The sequence below is a fragment of the Camelus dromedarius genome, chromosome 10 (assembly GCF_036321535.1).
Source record: "Camelus dromedarius isolate mCamDro1 chromosome 10, mCamDro1.pat, whole genome shotgun sequence".
Lineage (NCBI taxonomy): Eukaryota > Metazoa > Chordata > Mammalia > Artiodactyla > Camelidae > Camelus > Camelus dromedarius.
In genome coordinates this window covers 42,447,877-42,474,002 of record NC_087445.1, presented here as the reverse complement: position 1 = coordinate 42,474,002, position 26,126 = coordinate 42,447,877, and the positions used below count along the sequence as shown (strand labels likewise).

Here is a 26,126-nt window from a genome sequence, read left to right as displayed (position 1 = left end):
TATAATTAACCAACTAGCCAAATTAATACAAATAGCCAGTAAATCTCACTAGCAAATCAAATGAATACAAAATAAAACAAAATGTGGTTATTCTCCTATCAGATTAGGCCAAGATCCTGTAACAAAAGCCCTTAATATGTGCACACTCTTTTGATCCAACAATTCTTTATGATAATTTAACCTGAAGCATTCTTTAGAGTGTAAGCAAGGATGTTTATCAGAGTACTATTTGTAAATGAAAAACTGGACAGGGCTTAAATGGAAGAATGGATAACCAAGTGTATTATGGCAGATTTATATAATGTAACACTGAACAACCACTAAAAATGATGTAGCAGATGTAAATTTATTGATTTGTTAAGATGCTTATGGTATACTAACTAAAAAAGTTATAAAATTTGGAGAAATTCCACCTGCATAAAAAGGGGGAAGAACAAGTTTTGTAGTTTTACAGTTTTTGCAAGTACCACAAACCAGTATTTGTGAGGATGTAGGCCTCACATACACTGTTGGAATGGACTATAAATTGGCACAACATTTATGGATGGCAATTTGGCAACATGTATCAAAAGTCGTAAAAATATTCCACATTTAGTCATTCCACTTTTAGCATCATATTCTACAGAAGTAATCCCAAAAGACACAGAAATATATATACAACGTGTTCACACTGTTTCTGACAGGGAAAAGCAAACTCTAAATCTGATTGCAAAGAACTGGTTAAACAACAGAACATCAATATAATGGAGTACTACATGATACATCATTAAGTAAAAAAAGCAGAGGTATGAAACAGTAAGTGCACTACAATTCTATTTTTGTAATCCCTAAGTGTATAAATATGTTTATAAGAAAAAAAAAAAAAGACTGACAATATAGTATATACACCAAAGTGAACAGTGATTGTATCTGGGTACTAAGATTATAGGTAATTCTATTTTCTTGTTACCCTATATTTTCTATAAAGAATATATGCAACTTTTAGATAAAGTTTAAATGCAAAATAAAAGCAATTGGGAAAATGAGGCTTTTAAAAAAATCCTATGACAACAGTATCAAGCCAAAAGCTAACCATATTTAATATTAAAAATTCAGTATTTTCAATTTTAGAACTTACCTCTAAGCCATAAATCCTCACTAAGAGATTCTGCAAAAGCACCTGCACCGATGTCACCAATGAGCGTGTTGCAGTTCAGAGTGATGCGCCTCAAGCCAGCCATGCAGTCAAGGTCAGGTCTCCTGTAACGAAGACTCTCAGCCCAGGTTTCTTCGTGCCTTCTGATGGTCTGATACTTCAAAGATTTAACAGGATGAAATTAAGATGCTTGAATAAGGAAAAAGGGTATGCCTGCTGAGTATGGCTTATTATGTTAGAGATTTACATATATATACCAAGTTTCTGCGCCAGGAGAGTCAACCTAAGAATTAAACAGTCAATTCTGGTTTAGGAGTCCAGTGACCCAGATTCTCCTGTCAGTGATTAGACTCTAGCCACTGGCCTAGTTTTGATTAGTTATGTAAACTCTGACAACTCAATTACGGTTTATGGATTTTATTTTCCTTATCTGCCAATGCAGGTAATTGGTTCTACATTTTATCATTGCTGAGTCTCTAAATTTTATCATTCTGTCCTCCAATGGTCTCCAAACACTTGATTGGGCATCCCACAAGTAAACTTTTTAATATTGATGTTATTTATTAACAAATTATATACAAGAAGTTCTATACACATAACTTACATACATTATAAATTACACAGATTTTTTTTTAAAATGATATGATGTAAGTTAGAGAGGTTCTAATATTTTCTTCTCCTAACTCCTAAGGCATTATTTTAAAAACTGTATTTACAAAATGGATCTCGCATGCTACTTAGGGTACGTACACCAACTTTGGAAGCCTAGACTATGCAAAGTCAGTTTGATGTGCCTTAGGAAACTGATGGTTTCACATTTAACCACAAGTCTTGTCTTAAGGACATACTCAGTTCTTTTCATTCATAAAATAAATTTTGGTAACAGGGAACACTGACTTCAAAGGAAGAAAATCTTAATACATTCTTAAATGAATAAAAGACTCAAAGTTTCTTTGACACTCTGAAAGGAAAATCATTAGTGTCATTCTTCTAATAACAATAACTTATAAAGGCAACAAGCAAAAGTAACAGCAAACTCGAGGTGCTTAAAATGTGCCAAGTACTACTTATCATTTAAACCTCATAATGAGGCATAGAGGTAAAGTAATTTCTCCATGGTCACCAGCTATAATCCAAGAGATGGAATTTGTACCTAGGCTATCTGGCTTCAGCACCCAAGCTCTTGACCATTTTCTATCCCTGGGGTCAATGGACTTGCCCTGTACAGGCTCAAAGAATTTTTAAATTTTTAGATTTAAATTGAAATTTTTTCAGCTACTCAACTGAACTTGAGTAACTACTCAAGTTGTAGTTGCAACTACTCAACTCCATTGGTGTAGGGTGAAAGTAGTCATAGTTACCATGCAAACAATGGGCATGTTGTATGTTCCAAAAAACTTTCTTTACAAAAACAGGTGATGGGCTGAATTTGACCCACCAGCCATAGTTTACCTATCCCTGATCTGTAACATCAAATTATTAAAAAGGCTTCATGTCCAATTGTTAAGTACTTTCGGGTTTAAACACAGTGATTATAACCACTGTAAAGTTGTTAAGACATTATTTTTAAAACTATATTTACAAAATGCTAATGTAGTGATTTTTATTAGTTTATAAATTACAGCACCTAATAAATACTTGATTAAGTCCTGAAGACTATAATGGCATACTTTCTTCACAGTACCACAATAAATGTTTTCAATAATTAAAATACATCAAAGTATTACTTACTGTGTGTTATATATTAAATCTCTTATTTCTAAGATTGAGTGGACTACCTTTACTCAATGGTACAACCCCAAACTGGTAACTGGTTATAGTCTTTCAACAAAACTAAAGCTGCACTCACATGTATCAAAAGACAAAAATTATTGCCATTTGTATCAACATATTAATGTGCTTCAATCACATATGTTTTCATGAAAGTTTAAACATAAAATCACCTTTAAGATCTTGGCCATGTGATCTGCTCCCTGCCATGTCAGATTACACCCAGTGAAGTTTACTGTCTTAAGAGTGATAGAGTTCTTTATACCTTGACAAATAACTAAAAGGGGAAAAAAAAAAAAAACAAACCACACACACAATAAGATGAAGAGCCTATACATTGGTCAATCTTGACTTATTTGCTTTTCTTGAGTCAATTGGAGGTGTATAGCCACATTTTTAAAATCACTGTCTACAATCTTCCCAAACAGGTAGCTGATGAATTGGTGCATTCTAAAATATGTCAGTAACAAAGCATTATTCCAGTTTACAGCAACAGTTTAATTTTATTTACATACTAAAATTGAATACACTGATTACTTCAAATTTTATTCCCAATCACTCAATAAAGTACAACAAATCCTTTGAGACGTGGGGGAAAAAAAGAAAAACCTAAAAAGTATAAGACTTTTCTTATTTTCATTTCTAATGGTACATCCCAATCTTATCAATCAAAAATTTAAATGTCAACCATAAATCCAGAATTTTATTAGGTGCTATGCAATATGAGACAGAGGACCTCAAACTCTCTGTTCTCTGAAATGGAAATGCAGGCTTCCTTACCCTCCAGACTACTAGTGGGCACAGCGAACAAACACTAATGCTTCAGGACCCCAACCAATAGTCACCTTCTCTTGATTAGGTCCATGATATACCCCACCAACACCCCTGAGTTTGCTGGCCTGTTATATACTCTTATAGTACTATGTTTATATTTCCTATTTTGATACATACCACAGTTCATTATAATTATGACTGCAGATTGATGTTTTAACAATCTAAAGATAATGATGATTTTTTTGCTTTTTATATCTTGCTATTTTCCTTCCCATAATATCTCTTGAAGAGAAACCATAAAAATATGAGCAAACACAAAAAACAAAATATAAAATAGTGTATATCTGTGTGGTTTGTAGCTTAACACAACCTTAAGTAAAATTAATTCAGAGAGTATCTAGCATGACAAACTTTCATGGTACAAATGAGACTGGACTAAGGTTTGAGCAGTACAGGAGACAATCCAAGTAGAGACAGCACCAAGAAAAGGTACAGACAGGAAGTAAGGGGTATAGGGAATCAAGAGACCAGTGTGATGGGAAGAGACTTAAGACTGAAACTTACTTTCTAAACCTCCATCTCCAATTGGACAATTTGCAAGAGACAGGTGCACCAAAGTAGCTGATTTATTCAATCCCTTAAGTGGGGAGAAAAAGTTTAAAAATTTATTGGTTTAGTTTCCCCCAAAAGCAACTATCAAATGTTCACAGGACACATTGAAGGCAGCTTACCTTTGTTAAAACAGTTAAATCTCTCTCTCTCAGAACCAGTCCATTTAGCTCCAGGTTCCTCAGTGCACTTGACGCACTTAAACAGCATTTAAGGGCTTTACACAACTGAAAGGTCACATCTTTATTTCTTATCGCAGGAACACGACTTCTGCAAACTTTATTTCTGTCACACCCTAAAGCAAAGTTAGTGTAAAATTAGTGATTTCAATCATACATTTTATCATCATTAAAAAGCATCTGCTCTGTGCTAAGGATCAGAAATGACTGCTGCCCTTAAAGCCCTTTTCAAGGAGGGACATGTGTAAACTAAAAACTTCAACCACAGGAGATACAGAAACATAACGTATGTGTGCAGAGGTTCCTACGGAAGAACAAAGTTATGACTAAGTGACGGCTTCAAGATAACCCTGAAGCTGAACCTAGAAAGACAAGACCACATAGAGTCAGAGCAGGAGGTGCATTAAGGGCAGAGGGAGTGCCTGTGCAAAGACACCCAAGCCTGACACCTGCTGGGCACTGTAAATACTGCAGGTGGGGATGACTAAAGGCCAGGGTGCAACTGGAAGACACAGAAATTAAAATACGGATGTTGGTGGAAGCAAGCCTAGGAGACAGTATGGCTTTTATCCCATAGGTAATGAGCACTGGGACTACCACTGGCTCTGTAAGGGTGCCTCTACTGGTTAGGAAAAGATGCCCCGCTGCTAAAGGACCAATTAGATAAACAGAATGATTAGAAAAATGCACCTACTTCAGCTAGATTAGAAAAAGCACCCCTTCCTCAGGGCCAAATAGCCCCATGAAGCTTGGCAGAGCACAGTTTAGATTTCATGCCTCTCTGCAGAACACAAGCCATGCAACAAATGAGCACTAATCCTGTGCAGGCAAGCCATTATAAGCATTATTTTAAACATATCTTTTCATTTTCAAAGATCACTCAAGCCAAGCAGGCAGATGAACTTAGAGGAACTGAGCCCAGGGCAGCAAAACCAGCTAGGAGCTTCTGCAATAGTCCGGGCAAAACGTGGTAAGGATGAAGAAGCAAATCTAGGAGACCAAAATCTACAAGTGAGACCCACTGGATGCAAGAGATAAAGAAGGTTCCATGAAGGAACTCTGAAGTGAATGAGCTCTGCAATAAATTTGTCTTACTTTCAGTATAAAGTATTAGGCAAAATTAAGTACAGTGGCCTTGACTCTAAGGTCCCTTCCAGCTGTAATTTCTTTTGATTTCTAAGTTATTGCTTTGATTAAGCCCCTTCAGGGGTACAGAACAGTTCCTACACCTGAATGAGATGCAGAGAATAATCTGACTTCTCTCCACCAGGGGATGAGTTGAACTGTCCTTGCAGAAGAGATAGCAAACGGTGTGAAACCCAGGTCCTAGAAAAGGACCAGGAACACGGTAAGTATTCAGGTTTTTAAAAATCAGTCAACCATCACTTCCTCTCCTAGATCTTCACACTCTTCCTCTGCTGGCTACTTTCTCTCAATTTATACACATACTTGAGTGTGACCACTTAAAAAACATCTCTCAGACCTATGATTTTTGGGATCCTCTTTGTAGGTAACTTAAGTTTCTTTCATGCCTTCAAACACTTGTCCTCCCAAACAGCTCAGCTCTGTACCTTGGGGCAGAGACTTGTCTACCAGGCCCTCTAAACACTGAAGATGAAGTAAGATCCTCTCCCTACCCCCACTCCCTTCTTACTGTTCACTGTATCTCACAGGAAGATGCTGCTGTAAACTGTCACCCACCCAACTCTGCTGCTCCCCCTCTTCTATCTGGTTACCAGGCCCCATCCATTCTGTCTCTCCGATCTCTGAAACTCAGTCCTCCCTTTTCGTATCTTAACTTGGACCCTTAGGTAACAATTCATCCTCCACCCAACCAACTGCCTTCCTAACCGAGGTCAGGGTAAGCTTCTAAACCAGAAGTCCACCTCACCCTTCTTTAGTGTTTCCCACAGCCTTTAGGACAAACATTCAACCTTCTCACAGGACAAACAAGGCCCCTTTCTGTTTGGCCCCACTCAGATTCCAGTATCAACTCTCACTTCTTTCTCAAACCCTGAGTTCCAGTCCTATACCTTAGTTTTGCCATATTTTCTTATATTTCTCAAACTTTGACACAGACTGCTCCCTCCTGTGATGCAAGAAACTTCTACACATCCTTAGAAAGGAAGGCACCTCCTCCAAGAAGCCCACCCTGAAACTTCCCTCCAAGATTCCGTGCTCTGTAGCACCAGAGCCCACCTCTTCCAGAGTATGACTACTGTGCTTGTGTTTACTCGCTGCCCAGTGGAAGAGGAGACGCTCCAGGGCAGGAGCTTTGTCTCCAGCAGTGTTTGGTTCTGACTGAATTCATTCAAGTGCCAGGATACTTTACATACATAACCTGTTTCATTCTAAGAATCTATGGAAAGAGTGGTTTTTAATACCACTTTACAAGTGTGGAGATTGCAGTTCAAAAGTAACCTGCCCAGGCCACAAGTAGAGTGTAAGCCCTGGAATTCAAACCCTGGGCTGCCTGCACAGCTGTGTTCTTGTCACTCCATACACGACTATTTAAAAAAAATTTTTTTTTTCCTGAGACCTGTCTTAAAACAAAATGAAGCTAGGATATATCAATTTCTTCATCGCTTTGTTCTACGCCAGACGACGTCATTCAATAAACCAGGTAACATACATCGAACGATTAACGATGCTCTAAATTGTACTCAGTGCTCTACAAACATTAACAAAGTGAGTCCTTGCAACCACCATATAGAGTGGGTCCTGTTAAGCCCACGTTACATTCAGAACACTAAGACCTAGAGGCTTTAAGGGGCTTGGCAGGGGTCACCGAGCCGGCAGCAGCCCTTGGCCGCACGCCCCGTCTATTGTACACATACCCGACACTGGGTACCCGTGCCAGCGCGCAGGCTCCCCCTTGCACCGTCTAAAATCCTGCTTCTCGACGCTGACACGAGGGCCCCTGGAAGCGGGAACTACACACCTATTTCGCCGAGCCAAGGCTGGAAGAAGCTCTTGATAGAGATCAGGGGCAGATCTTTATTAATCTTGAGGGTGCTGAGGAGCGGTGCCCAGTCCACCAGGCGGAGGCGGTCGGCGTTGAAGTCCAGCACGCCTCCCCGCAGGGAGGCGCGCACGGCGGGCAGCGGCACCGAGTCCTGTAGCGCGCACAGGTACTCATAGTGCGAGAAGAAGTCGGCCGCGCTGTCGCGGCGCAGCTTCACCGAGTCGATCATGGCCTGAGGGCGGCCTCGGGGCACGCCGGCGGCGGACACGGCGCCAGCACCCGCCTGAGGGCCCAGGTGGCCGCCGGGCCCCTCGGGCGCCCACGGCCCGGCGGCTGCGGCCCCGCAGCGTGTGCAGGAGAAGCGGCTCGACCAGAAGACGCTGGGCCCCGGGCCCCAGCTAGGCCGGCCCCTGGGTGCCGCGCTCCCGCGTCGCCTCCCGCCCAACGGCGCCGGCCGTTGGCGCCCGCCTCACCGCCCTCAGCCGCGCGGGGTTGCGATTCAAGCTGGCGGGCGGGTCCCGGGGGGCGGTGCGTGAGGACGTCAGCGCGCCCGCCGTGCGTCAGCACGCAGGCCCCGCCTCCCGTGGGACAGGGCCTGAGGGGACTCGGCGGGAGCTTCCAGGCGAGGGCGATGCAAAAGGTAGGTTTGGGAAACTTGGCGTTTCCAAGAAGCATTTACTGATTGATCCAAATAAAAGTGAGATATGGATGTAGCAACGCATTTTAAAAGTAGTCCAAACTCCCGGTAAGTTTCTGTTTGCACCACCCAGGAGAGATAAGGGGTATCTCCATTAGCGATGCATGAACGGCTGAGTGAACGTTACCTGTGGTCCATTACATCGTTCACGTCTGTGTTACTTTCTGCAAAGAAGTCTTAGATCCTGTAGTTTCTACTTACCTCACACAGTTGTTGGCAAACGGTAAAGTGTTCCACGCATTGAGGACATTATCGTGGTTACTAATTATCACTTTATTTTAACTGATGATGATGATGGCTATCTCGGGTAACTAGTACTTTCTGCCTCCTAGGTATTATTTTAAGCTGTTTCGGTTTGAAATCATTCAGTTTTCCTAACAACTAGACATAGAATTTACTATTGAATATCCACTTTACAAGAGAGAAACTGAGGCACGAGAAGTAACTTAAGTGGAAGAACTCAGACAGTTCAATTAATCAAACAAGGAGGTAATTGGACTGATGTGGCTTTAATGATGTGGTGGCCTACATAAACCAAGATCTAAGCCTGTAAATGCCTCAGGGATATGAAACTGAACTGATAAGGACAACCAGTCACAAACTGCTAATTAGGCTTTATGCTATAGCAAATCAATCATTTCCTTGCTTTGCGTCCTTCCTTTTTTAAATAAAAATCTCACTGCAGCTCCTGTGGATGGATAGCTCTTGAACACTTCCAGTTTGGTTTTGCCCTAATTGAATCTATTCTTGCTCAAATAAACTATGAAAAATTTCAATATGCTTCAGTTTTTCTTTTAACATTGGTCTTAGAACTTGGATTTGCATCCAGTTTCTAGAACAGTGGTAGCCCTCTAGTCAGGCCTTAGACATTATGTTTACAGCATTCCTCTTCTACCCACTACTGACACACACACATACACACACACACTACACTACACTAAAATCCCCTAGATGTGGTCGGCGATGACTTTTACATGCAACATGCTCAAATTATAATATAGCAAACACTCCTCTATCCTCCAACCAGTTTGTGAAATGAAACATCACCTTTCCTGTTGAAGAGTCTTGTGTAACCACTTTCTGAATCACAACTACTCCTCAAATGACCCTGGGTAACCACTTTTCTGAACTTGATACTCACCATTGCAATGTATGTCTTTATATTTATGTTACATTTATAAATATTCTTAACCAGCATATAACATTCTACTACGTTTTCTTCTGCTGCTTGCTTTATGTTATCTTTGCTAGGATCATCCATGCTGACATGTAAAGATCTATCTAGTTCATGTTGCTCTATAGGATGCCCATGTAGGAAAATACAGTCATTTATTTGTGTATTTTCCTGTTGATGGAAATTTAAATTGTTTCCAATTTTCATTATGCTTTCTTTTTAATTAAAAAAAATTTAATACAATTTTAAAAGGTTACTTTCCATTTACAGTTATTAAAAAATATTGGCTACATTCCTTGTGTTATACAATACATCCTTGAGCCTATCCTATACCCAGTAGTTTATATCTTCCACTCCCCCACCCCTGTATTGCCACCCCTCCGTTGCCACTGGTAACCACTCGTTTGTTCTCTGTATCTGTGAGTCTGCTTCTTCTTTTTTTATTGTATTCACTAGTCTGTTGTATTTTTCTAGATTGCACATGATATCATACAGTATTTGTCTTTCTCTGTCTTGTTTCACTTAGCATAATGCCTTCCAAGTCCATCAGTGTTGCTGCAAATGGGAAATTTTCATTCTTTTTTATGACTGAGTAGTATTCCATTGTATGTGTATACCACATCTTCTTAACCCATTCATTTGTTGTTGGACACTTAGGTTGCTTCCATAGCTTGGCAGTTGTAAACAATGCTGCTATGAACATTGGGTGTGTGTATCATTTTGGATTACTGGTTTTGGGGGGGATATATAACCAGGAGTGGAATTGCTGGGTCATATGGTAGTTCTGTTTTTAGTTTTTTAAGAAACCTCCATACTGTTTTCCACAGGGGCGGCATCAATTTACATCCCTGCCAACAGTGCACGAGGGTTTCCTTTTCTCCACATCCTCACCAACATTTATGATTTGTGATCTTCTTGATGACAGCCATTCTGACAGATGTGAGGTGACATCTTGCAGTTTTGATTTGCATGTCCCTGATGATTAGCGATATTAAACATCTTTTCATGTACCTGTTAGCCATCTGCATTTTTCCTCTTTGGAAAAATAACTCTTCAGTTCTGCCCATTTTTTACATTTTTTTTTAATGTTGGGTTGTATGAGCTGGATTGTTTCCTTAATTTCTCTTTCTGATAGTTTGTTGCTAATGTAGAGAAATGCAACAGGTTTCTGAATATTCATTTTGTATTTTGCAATTTTACTAAATTGATTGGTGAGCTCTAGTAGCTTTCTGGTGGTGTCTTTCACGTTTCCTATGTATAGTATCATGTCATCTGCAAAACAGTGACAGTTTTACTTCTTCATTTCCAACTTGGCTTTCTTTTTCTTCTCTGATTGCTGTGGCTAGGACTTCCAAAACTATGTTGAATGAAATTGGCATGAGAGGGCATCCTTGTCAGTATGACTTCATTTCTGCTACATCCATTTCTTTAGTCTCTAACATCACTTAATGTAGTTGTCTTTTATCTTCTTAAAGCTCCCTATTCCGTGTTTTCCATCAAGCCACCTGATTTTTTGTACCTCTCTAATTCTTCCTCTCAGTCTCACTCCTGGGTGTCTCTTGCTTTTACCCGATTTAAATGTTGGTGTTCTTTAGGTTCCTATCCTCAGCATCCACCCCTTCTGACATTTCACAGTATCTCTGGGTGATCTTATCTCCTGCTTAGGCTTAGCTTCCCCCTCCAGGCTGATGAGTTCTAACAAAGCTATCTCTCTCCATCATTGTCTCTTGGCAAGCCACAAATTTCTCATTGCCCTTAGCATCTGATGTTTATCCCTTAGCGTGGCATGTAAGCTCCTTCATGATTTGATTACCTCTGTTGTTTTATTTCTTGCTACTTTCCTTTCTGAATATATTCTCTAGACACGTGGAACAGGTTGAAGTTTCTGATGTTCTCTCATTCTTCCCTGGGCCTTTACAGATGCTGCTCCTTTACTTCAGACCCTCCTCCTTGGCTTCCCTGCAGGTGCTTGGCTTGGGAGGGACAGGCCTACTGGGCTGTACAAGAGGTGGGCTCTCCTCCTTCAGGGGTCTGGTGTGTGTAAGTTTGACTAGAATACAGTTGATCATTTTACCTCTCATTGCCTCTATTCTCCTCCGGGTCCATCACGACAACATTATACTCAGGCTTCCAAGCCATTTTATCTCTCCATGGAGCCTCAGTGCTGATGCTTTCTTCTCATCTCTAACATTCATCTTCTCTGCACCTACCTTCTGACCAACGAGTTTTGTTGGATCCAGTCACAGAGCTATGTCAACAACATAGCCTGTCTTATTTTAACTGACGTGTGGTCTCCATTTCTTTCTTCCACTCCCTTGCTTATGGCTACTCACAGTGGCTCTTCCAGACCTCCTCCACTCTGGTCATGTCTCCACTAGACTCTATGTCCCTGCTCTCTCACCTGAAGAGGATACCTCTTATTTCACCAGGAGAATAAGTCTTCAGACATAAACTTCCTCATCTTCTTTCCGTTGACTCTGGCTGCCTTCCAATCCTTGCTCCATAATGCAGCTGCCACCACTTCCTCTTCAAATCTTCCTGTGATTTCCCATGGCCCCTAGGATGAAGACAGACCTCCTCACAGAGGTCTAAAGTAGGGCTGCTCAGTGTGGAGTCGCAGGCTGGCTGCCAGTTGAGGTGTTGCTGCTCCGTAAGATAAGGAGCTTGCTTCAGAATGTAAATCATATCTGCACTAAACATACTGTTTACTTCAGCAGGCAAGGCTTTCTTGACGAAAGAGCAGTGTGTTGAGTTGCATTCTGGAGCAAGCTTCTCATCCTGCTGTGCGCTGGCCCTCTGAGTGCACTACTCCCCAGGGCAGGGCACCCCTGGGTGTGATGGAGCGTGGTCTCTGCACCCTCGTCTTGCACCTGCCTCCCTTTCATCCTCCGTCGTCCAGCCCATAGTGGCCTCCTTTCAGACCTGCACACTTACAGTGGCACATTGTCCATGCGGCCCCCTCTGCATGAAATGTCCCTGCATTTAATCTGCCCCTGATTAACGCCTCCTCATCCTTCTCATCTCAGCTTCTGGGTCACTTCATCAAGAAAGCATCCGTTTACCTACTCAACGTGTCAGATTCCCTTGTCATAAGCTCTCATGATACCATATAACTCTCGTTTACGGCCTTCATCCCATTCCACATCCACTTTTAGATGTGTGTTTACCAGATGGTCCATGAGGAAGTGATCATGTCTGTTTTGCTTCCTCTTGCATCCTCAGCACCTAGCACAGTTACTGATTACATGCGTTAAATAAATAAATGAATGTGTCCAACCAATGACCAAGCCCTGACGGTTTTTCTTTATAGCATCTCTCATTCTCCTCCCTTCCATCTGTGTTGCCATTACTCCCATTCTACCATTTATTGTTTTACACCTGAATTACAATGATTGCCTCAGAGAACAGCATGCCTTCCTCCCTTCAGGCTCTCTCTACATCCTTTATTACTCCTCCCAATGTTTTTTGATTGTGCCATTGTCCTGTTCCAAATCGTCCGTGACACCCGTTGCCAACACAATACAGGCCAAACTCTTAAGATTGACATTCAAGACCCTCCATAATTTAACTTTAATTTCACTTTGTAGACTTAAAAAAAATTTCTCATGGATCTGTTTGTCTCTACATCTTTGTTCCCTTCCAACTCTTCCTATTATAGTATTAAAAATTTTTTTCTAGTCAATCTATTTTGCATCTCCTTCTCTGGGAAAACTTCACTGAGAATCCAAGCAAAATATGGATCTCCTCTTCCCCTGAACTTATAAACGATTTAATAGGGCACATCTGGAACTGCCATAAGGCATCTCCATCTTATCTCCCACTCTGGGATCTAAGCTCCCTGAGAGCAGGGGTACATCTCTGTGTTCTGTGCAGTTCTCAGCACAGTGTTATACACACAGTCAACCTGCTCAGTTCATTTGGTAAATGAACAAATGAATGAATGAGTCACCATGAGAAAGGTATTTTCTGGTTCTTTCTCTCTTTTTCAGCTTTCTCGTTTCTGTAGTTAGTTACCTTAGACAGCAGGCTGCTTCATAGCAACACAGTATCCAAGCTCACAGAGTGCTGGGAATAGCTGCTAAGAGCATCTCTCCACTGCTTTAGAACAGCTTGTCCTCCCGCTCATGTGGAGAGAGCAGGGTTCAGTATTTACTAAGTGCCTTTGTCCACGTGACATGTAGAGGCACTGGGGGTATCAGTGCTCTACATTAAGTGAAAAGCCTATTTTGCTTGTAATTTTCCCTTGTGAATAACAGCTGTCCACAAAGATGTTACTTTACCATATTCCATCTTTTTAAATTCATAAAGAGCATTTAAACTACATTCAAGCAGAAAATGAATAAAAAGAGCTTTGTATTCCATTGAATAAAAGTTCAGGGAGACGCCTTTATGTACATTACTTATTTGCGGAAACTTTAACCATGTAAAATGTGTTGGAGAGGCACCAACAATTCAAGAATTCTCAAAACTTCTGAATATGCAATTGCCTTATACGTAGGCATGGTGGCAGCCATCTGCATAACAATAATTTGGAAGATGTTGTATTTGTCAGCTCTTGCTGTGATAATTCTTTGAAATAAATCACTCCAAAACTCAGTGACATAAACAAGAATTTGTTTTTCTTGGACCTATGGGTTAGCTGCTGTGGCTCTGTTTTAGACCTGTAGATGACTGATTTTGCTCCATTCTTTGGGTCAGTTTGAGGTGTGTCCCACACATCTTGGGGCCCAACTGTGGGGCTGTGGCTCCCAGGCAGTCTTCTCACAAAGTTCACTGGAACACAAGAAGTGAGCCCAACCACACAAGCCCATTTAAAGCCTCTATGACATCATGTTCGCTCACACTCCATTAGCCAAAACATGTCACAGTTCTAAGTAAAAGGATAAAAAAAGACATCATGCAAATAGAAACCATAAGAATTCTGAAATGGCTATACTAATACCAGAAAAAATAGACTTTAAAAGAAACACGTTATTAGATATAAAAAGGGATATTTTATGCTAATAAAAGTGTTAATCCATGAGGAAGATGCAAAATTATTAATATATGTGCACCAAATAACACCAAAATACATGAAGAAGAAAATACCAAAATACATGAAGAGCTGAAGGGAAAAATAGATAATTCCACAATGTTAGGTGGAGACCTCAATACCCCACTGTCAATAATGGATAAAATAATTAGGCAGAAGATCAACAAAGATATAGAGGACTTGAATAACACTATAAATTAACTAGATCTAACAAATGTCGATAAAACACTCAGCCCAACAGTAAAATACGCATTCTTCTCAACAGCATAAAAACGTTTTCCAGGGTCATTAAAAAAGTCTTAACCAAGAGAAGCACAAGATTGAATAAACACAACAGATAATGCCTTCCAAAAATAGATTTAAAGTAGATGAAGATTATAGCTATATTTGGTCACTTCATTTATGACAAAGGTGACACTACAATGGATAAAGGTTTCTTTTTTAATAAATGGTGATGTGGCAGTCTTCATGTGGAAGCAATTCATTTTGATCCTTATGTCACCTCATGTACAAAAATCAATTCAGATGGATTGTGGATTCTAAATTATCAACAAAATAATCACTAAAGAGTGAAAAAAAAACAATCCAAAGAATGACAGATCTTTTCAATGTCTATTTCTGAGAAGAACTTGATTCCAGTTTATATAAGAACCCAATAACAAAAAGACAACTTGACAGAAAAATGGACAATGCTTAAACAAGCATGCCACACAAAAAATAAGCACAAAATAACCAAAAAACATGAAAAGGTGCTCATCCCAATGAGTGAATTGAATGTTAAATAATTAATTAAATTAAAACACATTAATTAATCAAGGAGATGCAAATGAAAACTACAGTGCGACACAAATGCCCATCAAAATTTCTAAGATGAAAAAGAGAGCCGACAAGGATGTGGAGCAACTGGCACTCCCACACACTGCTGTTGGGACAGGAGCTTGACCCCAGCACTTTACAAACTGCTGCAGTGCTGTGGAAGTTACATAGCCCGTGACCTGGCAATTGCACACCTAATGTATTCAGCAAATGTGTGTGTATGTCTCAAAAGGCATGTAGAAGAATGTTCAAAGAAACGCTGTTCACATAGCCCCAAACTAGGAATAACCCAAATATCTGCTAAAAGGGGAATACACAAACTGTGGTAGCATCATACAATAGAATACAGTGAAAGCAAATGAATTCTTGCTATAGGCAAAAATATGGCTCAATCTCACAAATTTAATGTCAAGTGAAAAAAGCCAGATGCAAAGGAGTATATTTATATAATATATATATATATATATATAGCTTCGTAACAAATTACCACAAAATTTAGCAGCTTTAAACAACACACATTTATTAGTGTCTCTGTGTCAGGAACTCAAGTGTGGCTTAGGTGGGCGCCTCAGCCTCAAGGCTGGAATCTAGGGGTCAGCTGGGGCTGTGGTCTCATTTGAAAACTCAAGGAGGATCTGCTTCCAGGTGCTTATGTGGCTCTGGACAGGGTTCATTGCTCTTAGGCTACTGGACTGAAGGCCTCAGTTCCTAATTGGCGGTTGAGTGGTGACCCCCTTTATTTCCTTACCACATGCATCTTTCCTTAGGGCAGCTCAGAACATGGCAGCGGTCGTCCATCAGAGGGAGCAAGTGAGAGAACAAGGTAGGGCTTTGGTAAACGAATTTTGGCCATCACTTCTGCCACATTCTATTTAGAAGTCAGTCACTAGTTTCAGTCCATATTCAAGGGCAGGGGATTACAACAAGGACATTAATACCAGGGCACAGAGGTCAATGCAACTCATTTAGAAGCTGCTGTGTGATTCTATTACTTGATGTAATTCCTTTGTTGAAGTTCTGAAACAGGTGAAATAAATCCATGGTGATAATAAGCGGGATTGTGATGAATTTTGACAGGACTCTGGGTTGGTGGTAATGTTGGAAGTTTTGAGTGCAAAGCTCTGGTCATGTGTACATTATAAAAATTCATTGATGTGTCTGATTTGTGCACTTTTTCTGTATGTATGTTACATTTCTACTAAAAAATTTACTTAAAGAGTTCATCTTCTCCCCTAGCAGTCCATCCTGCTGATAAGCAACTTTTGTTGTCTCTCATCATCATCTCCCGCCCTCTCGTTGGCCAGGCAGGAAAATGTAAACCCAGTTTATACTTTGCCACTTAAAATCTGACAATTTAGCCCAAGAGTGGACAGCATTGTATTTGGGAAAATTATGGTTTAAGGAATCAGATTAGGGTCCCGATCCAGGTTTTATCACCTACTTGTTGTGCAACATTGGTCTTCCTCTTCCCAACCTATATTATTAATCAGCGTCAGAGGATTGCATGGCAAACTAATAACCAGAAATCACATGGTATATACCCATCGTAAAATGACTTGAAATTCCCCCAAAGACTTGTAATGGTTTCTAATTGCAATGTCTGTCCAACTTTCTCACGTTAATGTGATCTTCATGCTCACTGTGGCCTGACTTCCATACCTTTGTACATCCTCACCAGCAAAATATTCCTGAGACATCCTCATAGATTTAACATCAGGTAGGTTGCTCTATTTATCCCTACGTATCTTCATCCTAAAACGTAACCCTCTCTCTGTTGGCCTCAGAGAACATACTCATGCAAAGATCTAAAGAAGATATTGGCTTTATTTTCTCCTAAGATATTTTCTTTAAGGAATCAGTACTTAATCAATAGGAAAGTGATTAAATGAATTATGCTACATTCATTTTGTGGAATGGTATGTGGCCCATAAAACATGCAGTGAGTTTGCATATGTGGCTGTAGCAAGGTAGCCATGGTGTATTGTAAAGTGCAACAGGCACTACACAGGATGGTCAGACAAGTGTTATGCCCCTGGAATGTACAATACCGAGAGCAGAGACCACGTCTGCCTGGTTTATCTGCAGCATCTAGTGGACTCATAGCCACTGAATGTTAACGGCACAGAAAATGATCCGGAAGAGTAAACATCGCCTTGTTATCAGGGTTACTCTTCTCTAAAGGAGCAGCATTGCTGGTGAGGACTTGGCATTTTTGGTCCTTATCATTTCTTCTTCTTTTTTTTTTTAATTGTATAATCAGTTTACAATGTTGTGTCAATTTCTGGTGTACCTATTTCTGATGTGTCAAGTAGTTTCATTAGAATGTGTTTATGTTTTTGTGCTTTTTGACACCTAAAAGACTTGGCCCCCCAGCAACAGCACCCGTGTCTCTTTGTTGCTAGGGTGCCTTCAGCCTACCACAAACAGCTTTGCTGGTGGCCTGGAGAGCAGGAGCGGCTGGTCATTTGTGTCTCTTTCCCCTCACCCACAGCTTTTAATAAATAGCTGACAGGAGGAGTATTAAGATCCCCACAGTCTAGCCCTTGATTGGGCAACTCAAAGGCATGTTTTTTGATTCTGTGCAGCTCCCCTGAAATTTAGCCTGAAATTTATGGACCTCAAGGATTTTTACTTAAAATTGCACTTTCTTCCTCGCCTTCCAGTTCAGGTCCCCCTGGATTTTCCACCCTCTCATAGTCTCCTCTGGGGACCCAATCTCGGTCATTTGTGTAATTAAAAACAATTTTAAAAATTTGGTGCCTTTGGGAGGATGAAATGAGTGACTTCTTACCTCAAAGTTTTGACCCTCTGTGGCTTTAAATGAATCAGAAGAAATGTCCGGGCACAGCTCCCTAACTTACGGGGCCCAGGGCCAAATGAACATGTGAGGTCCCTTGTTCAAAAAATGGGGAAAAAAATTGCTATTAGCAATACTAAAATATAAAACCTTCTCTTTTTTTCCAAAATATCTCTCTCTCAACTCATCAGGTTGTTTTTTATTTGCTATGAACTGTTGTTCTAAGTAAAGAACAATTTAAATTTTTGCGTTATTGGTGTGAATTTTACCATTCATCTTTCTATTGTGCAATGTGAGTTTAAAGTGCAACTATAAGAGCTTTTTGCTTGTATGCAAAATTACCAAAATTATACAATTTCTAGCTCATAGATTGTACATGCATATGTATTTTTTTTCTTGCCCATACTGTGGGAATGCCACACAAACCTAACTCAATTGTTTTACTTTCATTTCTGAGCACATGCAATTTCTACCATGATTTTCTGTGTTCTGCTTAGTGTTGTATAAGGAAAGAGTGAGAGAGAAAGGGATGGGGGAGTGGCCCTATCTTTCTATGCCATCACTTTCAGTGTAACCAGTTGGCTAACGCAGAGAAGTAAGAGTGAGGAAGAGTATGACAGGTTGCTTGTCACTCATGTTTCTTAGAACACCCTGGCCTTCTCTGTGTTGGAAGGCAGCCTCTGATTAGAATGTAAAGCATGGCCTCTTGGGACCGTTGGCACCTCCACTTACTCAGACATACGGGTAACTCACCTTGAGTCTTGCTGAACTTCCACCTGTCACAGGTCCATCTGAATTCTGGGCACATGGGGCATCACGATTGCTGTGTACAAATGGGGTGGCAGGAAACAGTGGCCGTGCTATTGCATGTATCTACTCTCCTAACATGCATGCTCCATTGTCCCATTGACTTCAATTAGAAAACACAGCTGAAAGATAAAATGAAGAATTTCAAGATGATGACAATAGATTATCAAACCAAGATCGAGGCCCTTCTAAGGGTGGTGTCCTGGGTGACTGGGTCTTGCTCAAAGTGAGGAAATGAGATGGTGCTTGATTTCAGCAGTGTAAGATCTTAGGGAAGCTGTAGGCATCACAACCTGTCCCACTCCATTCCAGAGGAGTGAGGGGAAGCCAGCTGGTGCAGAGATGTCAGGGAGGCGTCTTGGAGCCTTGCTCACCCGCTGCTCCCACAAAGAGGTGCTCATTGATGACCTGCTTTCCCTCCATGTCAACCCTAGTGAGGCTCAAGCAGCTGAGTGAGTGACACGGGTGCTGAAATGTGGGCAGTGACCTCAGTTATCTCCTGCTGGGCGCTGAAGCCCAGGTGAGGGGAGGGTTAGTCTCCTTCCTCTCCTCCTGCTTTCTCCAGTGGGAGGATGCCAGGGAGTGAGAAGGGCAGAGGAAAGTCTTGGCAGAGCTGGAGAGGAAGGAGGACATTCCAGGGTTGGGCACAAAATCTTTACACGTTACCAAATGGCACTGGGTCACTCTCCAGCTCCAGATGAGAACTGGACTCAGAGGCATGGACTTAAATATTGTTTCATGGTCTGGTCCAGCTCACCTGGCTGCCCACTCTTGGTAACTATGCAATAGCAGTGCTGAAGCAGCTCAGGGACAGGAACATTTTGTTGAAAACTGCCACTGTTTCTGTATTCTAGCAAACGTAGCCACTGTCCAGTGGACACAGATCTGGTGGGCCTTGGATGAGGGTGTGTGTTGTAGTAGGAATGTTGCTCTGGTTATGGCTGGGAGGGCCAGGGCAAGGCCTGGGAGGAGGATCTGTTGTGCCCGGAGAGTCAACCTGTCTGGGGACCCATCTGAACTCAACCTTGAGGTCTCCCGCTGACTGAGCATCTTCTCAGACAGGAGTCCCTCCATGGTACCTGGGTTGGTAACTTCTTGCAGGGAAAAGGGATCACCTTTCTGTTAGTGATGGGAGTGCTCATGGAACAGCAGCATAGAACCTGAGGGAAAATGAGACAGAGAGCGAGGGAAGCTTGATGGATGTTTGCGTTGGAAAGAATGAAAAGGTGAAAGAATGAAGGAGCAGGTGGGACAGAATGAAAATGTTCCCTTTCTACATTTTCTGGGGTCTCAACCTGCCCTCTCCTGCCCTCTTGCCTACCCACCCCCAACCTGATCCAGGCCACAAGACATTGTGCCTCACTGGATCAATGTGCAGCCCTGGGGTGTCATCCTGGCAGGGGTGTGAATGGCTTTATATGTGAACACAAGACAATATCTGCATGTGTGGATGTTGCCAGGTCAGACATCACCCTGTCTTGGGACAGTGATACTGGTGCCTTTTCCAGCGTGTAGGAGGACAATTTGTTAGATATTGTTCTTGATGCGAACTGTGCATTCATCACAGTTGGGTTGCCACCTAGTGATCTTCATGACTTTGGAGGAGCCAAAACAGATGTCCTGCAGGGCCCTCTTAGCTGGTGTGGGTCCTGCCACCTGTGCTGAGAGTTCAGTGATCCTGGCCTCCCCTTGGATCCCCACTCAGCCTGAAGTCAGAGTCCAAAGGCACCCAGTGCTTCCTCACCCTCAGCCCCCTCTATGTGATCTGGGACACAGAAATACCTCTCAGACTTCAAAGAGGTTGTGGGGGTTCCCATGAATGTGTGATGAAAGAAGCCACCAGAGTCACCTTTTGTACCAATGTTGCCCTTTACTCCCAGAGGGATGGAGAAGTGTGGGGCAGTGTGCTCCCCCGGGGCTGCTCACCTGCCTTAGCTTCTGGATTGTGGTCCTAGGAATGCAACCTTTGGCTCCTACTGAGTGAGGCAGGCTTAGAGACCAAGCAAAGTCTTGAGTCTGGGAAGATTAATTTCTGATTTTAATCATCTATTGAACAGTCCTGCATATCCGTCACTGTGTTTGAGTTTTCCAACTCAAAGTGCAGAGATTCTCAGAGACCTACTAGGTAGAAAAGGCAGGAGTAGAGACATGGGGGAGGGGGGTGGGCCTTCCATACCAGTTATCTCTCTCATGTACTTGGGTCGTGGACTTCTCACCAAAGGAGAGTTTGTGGCTTGAAAATGCTCAGAGGCTGGTCTTTTGTTACATAGAAAGTCACTTCTGGATCCTGTATCTTTGGGTATCTTCATACTCCCAGGTGATGAAACAATCGGACAGGATTTCTATACTAAGAGGGCTAGTATGAGACAGTTCCAAATGCGGAGAGGGGAGTTGTCTAGGAGAGATGCCCTGGTCTTTCTCTTTTTCGGCACTGTGTTTCCCTCCTCTTCCCCACCTCTTGCCCATATGGGAAAACATAAATGCAGTAAAGCTCAGTGGCTGAATAACGGCAAGAGGATGAGGGTGCTGGTACTAGGGAACATATTCAAGTGCTTTGTGTCCACTCCCAGCACTCACAGGTGATATAATTTAGGGGCCATCATTCAGTTTGTTCAGAATTCTGCAGAGTGCAAAAAGCTATTTCTTAGCAGGTGTCACTGACATTAAACACAGGGAATAGGACTCCCTGGACTTGTACACCACCAAATCTCACATCCCACAGTTCATGTCAGGGCAGCCAAAATGCATGAATTGGCTGTATCCTGGGAGCAAAGTGCACAACATCCTCAGAACCCAGCTCCTTGGACCACAGAGTTCTTTAAATTAGCGTGGACAAGTGGGTAAATGTTCTGGATTGTCACTAGATTTATGTCAAATCATATACTGAAGTCCATTCAAAACTCTCTTTGTAGGAATGAAAAAAAAGGAAAACGTTTGTAGTTCTTACTGCCTTAGTTGGGGTGGAGGGGAATATATATATATATATATTATATTCCCAGGATAAATCTTCACTTATGAAACTAACCCCAGTACATAATCTGGCAAGAAGGGAATTCTAACTTCAGTATCTTTGCAACATCCAGTTAAGAATACCCTGAAAACTTTAGATATCCCAGCATATAGAGTTTAGCAAAGCAGCTGCCTAAAGATGCTCAAGTCTTAGGGACTGGGATTTTCGACTGGTGGCAGATTGTATTTCCCAAAAATAACCATAGCAGTATTTCAAGTCCCACATTCTCTTCCAGAGCTCTGCTAGCCTCTATTAAAAGTTGGAGGGGGATAGGGTGTAGCTCAGTGGTAGAGTATGTGTTTAGCATGCATGAGGTCCTGGGTTCAATCCCCAGTACCTCCATTAAAAAATTAAATAAATAAAATGTGTTTGGGAGCTCAAAGAAGCTCCTTAAGCTTAAAAAAAAAAGTTGAAGTCTCTTTATCTTTTCCTTAAAGTTGGGTGGGACTTCGTGGCTGCCTCAATGAAGAGAATGCAGCAGACATGTATGTATTACTTTCTTAGCACTGCCATAACAAAGTATATGGGCAGCTTAACAGAAATGTATTCTTCTACAGTTCTCAAGCCTAAAGTCTGAAACGAAGGTGTCAGCAAGGTTGATCATTTTGGAGAGCTCGTTGCATGCCTCCTTCCTAGCTTCTGGTAGTTGCCAGAGATCCTTGGCATTCCTTGGTTTGTAGATGCATCATTCCAATCTTTGCTTCCGTTGTCACATGGCATTCTTCCTTAGGTGCCCTGTGACCAAAGTTCCCTCTTCTGAGGTCATCAGTCATTGGATTAGGGCCCACCTTGATCTAGTATGAGCTCAATTTGATTACATCTGCAATGACCCAGTTTCCACATTAAGTCATACTCACAGGTACTGGGGGTTAGAACTTAAACAAATCTTTTGAGAGGACACAGTTCAACACACAACAGTGAGGTTAAGTGATTCCTGAGGTTAAGTCATAAGAGAATCCAAATTCTGTTTGAATCTTTTTCTCTAAGGATGCTCACCGTTGAAAGAATCTGGAAAAGAAAGAAGTATGTATATGTATAACTGAATCACTTTACTTTACACCTGAAACTAACATTGTAAATCAACTACACTTCAATAAAAATTAAAAAAAAAAAAAAAAAAAAAGGATGCTCACCTTTGAAACCCAGCCACCATTTTGTGAGGAAGCCCAGGATACAAGAAGAGGCCACATACAGGTGTTCTGGTCGACAGCCCCAGCTAAAGTTCCAGCCCAGTCCACAGCTAGTATTAGTCATTGGTCATGTAAATGAAGAAGCCTTCAAGATGACTCTGACCTCAGCCTTTGAGCTGCACCAGCTGATGCCAAGATGAACTGTCTCCATTGGTCCCTGTCCAAATTGCAGATTTATGAGCAAAATAAATGTAGTTGTTTTTTTAATCCAAGTTTTAGGGTAGTTTGTTACACAGCATCCATTGATTACTGGAACGCTACCCAGTGTCCATTGCCCTAATTGAGATATCTGGAGTCTTCTGTGGCAGGATGACCGTCTGTAATAAGAATGCAGCCCTGGGATCTGGCTGTGGGTTTCTTTTGGATTCAACCATCCTTCTCTTAGGACACAGTTGAAGTAGGTTGTCTAGATATGTAGGCATTAGCTACTTCAGGCTGGCTTAAGTAGAGATGTAGCCAAGTGCTTAGTTTTAAATTACTGCCTTTGCTAATGAGGCATCTCTCCAACCCTCTGGAGAGTGACATTGAAGTGTAGCTCTGACGTTTACTAGCTGTTTGATCTGAGGCAAATTTCTTTAGTTTTCTCATCTGTAAAATGGGCATAATGATACCTCTCTTATGTAAGCTTGTAGCTCAATGTCTATCAAGTGTTCAATAAGAAATAGGTGACTGTTTGAGAGTTAACTGTTTAAACTTTTTTTTTTCTGTATAAAATAATCCCGTTGATGGAGGTTATACAAATTTGTAAAACATAACCATATTTAGTAACCAACTGTAAGACTACACTACTTTGGAATCATGATTCTCCGGTGTCAAGTAAAGGACAGTAAATATTTATTACAGCAACATAATCTTCATTACTACAGCTCACAAGGGCATAGTTCTTAAAATTGGTGGCACTAAGCCAAGAGTGACCATTTAAGTTAACAAACAAACAGAAAAAGCCCACATCAAATGCTTGGGAAATTCTGACTAGTTTCTCTTCTCTGATGGCAAGATTTATTAACAGTATTAGAAACACACATGGCATGAGACTTTGTGAATTTTGTGGGAATGAGTTTAAAGACTACACAATTAGCTAAATTTGTGGGAAGCACTTAGTCCTGGAATCTAAAGTGCAAGCCAAGCTAAATGCTTCCAAATCATACTGTTTTTATATATGAGATTCTATGTACTAATTGCTGGTAGTTTTTATTCATCCTTTTGCGTATATCAGCAACTTAGATATTTTATGAATTGCAAAATAAACATGAAGTTCATCCACATAGCTTTTGGCAGAAAGAAGTTTCTTTCAACAAAGTTTATTTCATTTTGCTTGTTTTATTCTCATACTAACCGGTGCTTACTACAGGGAACCCATTCTTATTTATATTGCAGTGCTTAGGTAAAAATCCTTTCCACTGACTTTTCACAAACCTAGGCTCTACTAGTAAGTGACTTTTTCTCCCTGCATTCTGTGGAAAGCTTACAGGTCCTGAATGCTAAGTGGAAAGCAACCAAAACCCAATCTTGTAAATCTGTGCACTTGAAAACATGTAGCTGGAGCCCGTCCTTTGTCTGGAGTGTTGGTTCTGTTGCTAGGTGGCAATGTTCCCTCACCAAAAGGGTGGCTATTAGAGTCTGCAGGTCCCTTTCCGAAACAGAAAGAAAAACCGTGCTTTACTGCTTCTTCATTAGCAACTTTTCAGCCAGACTTCCTGGTTTCAGCCCACAGTGAGGCATCAGCGCTGTCTGAAATTGCCAGGCTGGAATGATCAAAACAAAAATTTCTTCCTGCTGGCCACTGTACATTGCAAAACTGGGCAGTCTACAGTGTAAAGCACATGGTTGCTTCCAGTAACCATTAAAGTCCACTCTAGGCAGGGACCAGGTTTATCCCAGGCCCTTGTAAACAAGTGGTATAATCTCATTTGTTCAGTGATTGGTGGTATAGCATTAAGTTCCCCCAAATCTCTAGAACTGAGGTCATGAAACATTAGTGTATGGTGTGCCTACGAATTACTGAAGGTTCTTTTTAAAAAGAGAGTTTATTTCACTTCATTATCAGACAGGGTTGCCAGATTCAGTAAATAAAATATGGGACAAACAGTTAAATTTGAATTTCAGATGAACAATTAATTTTTTAAAGTTAGGTTTATTGAGGTATAATTTACATACAATAAAATTCACCCTTTTAGGTATACAGATCTATAAATCTTTACAAACATATACATCATATAGCTGCTACCACACTCAAGATATAGAACATTTTCATCACTCCCCAAAGTTCCTCCATGCCGCTTTTTAGTCAGTCCCTCACTCACCCTCTACACCCAGACAAGCAGTTGTCAGATTTCTGTTTTTATAAGCTTACCTCTTCCACAATGCGTTATAAATAGAATCATATAATACACAGCCTTTTGTGTCGGGCTTCTTTCATTTAGCATAATGCTTTTGGGGATTCATCCATGTGGTTGTAGGTAGCAGAAGCTGAATTTTTTTTTAAATAAGTATAATCCATAGAATAATTGAGACTTACTTATAATAAAAAAGTATTTGTTGTTTATCTGAAAATTTCTAAATCCGTGGGCCTGAGTAGAACTTGGAACTTGCATTTTAACAAACAAAAGAACCATGGTGTTTCCCATGCAGGTATTTCTCAGGTCCCGCTTTCAAACACCAAGGATCTGAAGCAGTGGGGCTGTGAGTCTCCTTGGGAATCTGCTTAACTCCATTGAGTCTTTTACCAGAAAAACATTCGTAGAAGATCAGTACTTTCACAAAATTTCAGAAGGTTGCAGTTTTGACCAAAAGTTCATAAACTCTGCAAACCCCAGGTTAAGAATGGTAGTGTTGTCATCTCATGTGCTTACCTGAAAAGCTCAAATCTCCTACAAGTGAGGGAAACAAGTTCGTATCAGATTCTCCACTCCTTCTACTCATTCTTTCCCCACACTTCTCAGAGCAAGGGGATTTTTTTTTTTGTCTTTCTTCAAGCTCTGAAGTCTTGCAACTCTCTATTCCTATTTAAATTTTTATTTACTAAATCAAAAGTGGATTAATCATTTATATATTGTAAAAGCCATTCGTAGTTATCACAGAAAGCTAAAATTGCAAAGAAACTTAGAAAATGAAAAAGAGGAATGGGTAGTCATACCACCTAAAGAGGTAGTGAGATAATAACTTTATGTA

General features: G+C 41.1%; 1 protein-coding gene and 1 long non-coding RNA gene across 7 annotated transcripts in view; one reads left to right on the top strand and one right to left on the bottom strand.

The window, feature by feature from the left end:
• Nucleotides 1-7,899, bottom strand: part of CEP78 (centrosomal protein 78) — a 32,114-nt gene extending 24,215 nt beyond the window's left edge. For 2 of the 4 annotated variants that reach the window (XM_010978079.3, XM_031449918.2), the window contains exons 1-5: nt 7,409-7,898; nt 4,411-4,583; nt 4,244-4,316; nt 3,079-3,182; nt 1,118-1,292 (exon numbers count right to left, since the gene is read on the bottom strand). In XM_010978079.3, coding sequence (XP_010976381.1) covers nt 1,118-1,292; nt 3,079-3,182; nt 4,244-4,316; nt 4,411-4,583; nt 7,409-7,661 — 778 coding nt within the window. In that variant the 5' untranslated portion in view covers nt 7,662-7,898. Of the gene's footprint in view, nt 1-1,117; nt 1,293-3,078; nt 3,183-4,243; nt 4,317-4,410; nt 4,584-7,408 lie in introns of all 4 variants that reach the window. The other 2 variants (XM_031449919.2, XM_010978076.3) reach the window with 2 other exon arrangements.
• A 98-nt stretch (nt 7,900-7,997) lies between these two features.
• LOC105087415 (uncharacterized) overlaps nt 7,998-26,126 on the top strand; it is a 38,332-nt gene continuing 20,203 nt past the window's right edge. For 2 of the 3 annotated variants that reach the window (XR_010382706.1, XR_010382707.1), the window contains exon 1: nt 7,998-8,072. This is a non-coding gene — a long non-coding RNA (uncharacterized LOC105087415). Of the gene's footprint in view, nt 8,073-15,918; nt 15,975-26,126 lie in introns of all 3 variants that reach the window. The other variant, XR_010382708.1, reaches the window with a different exon arrangement.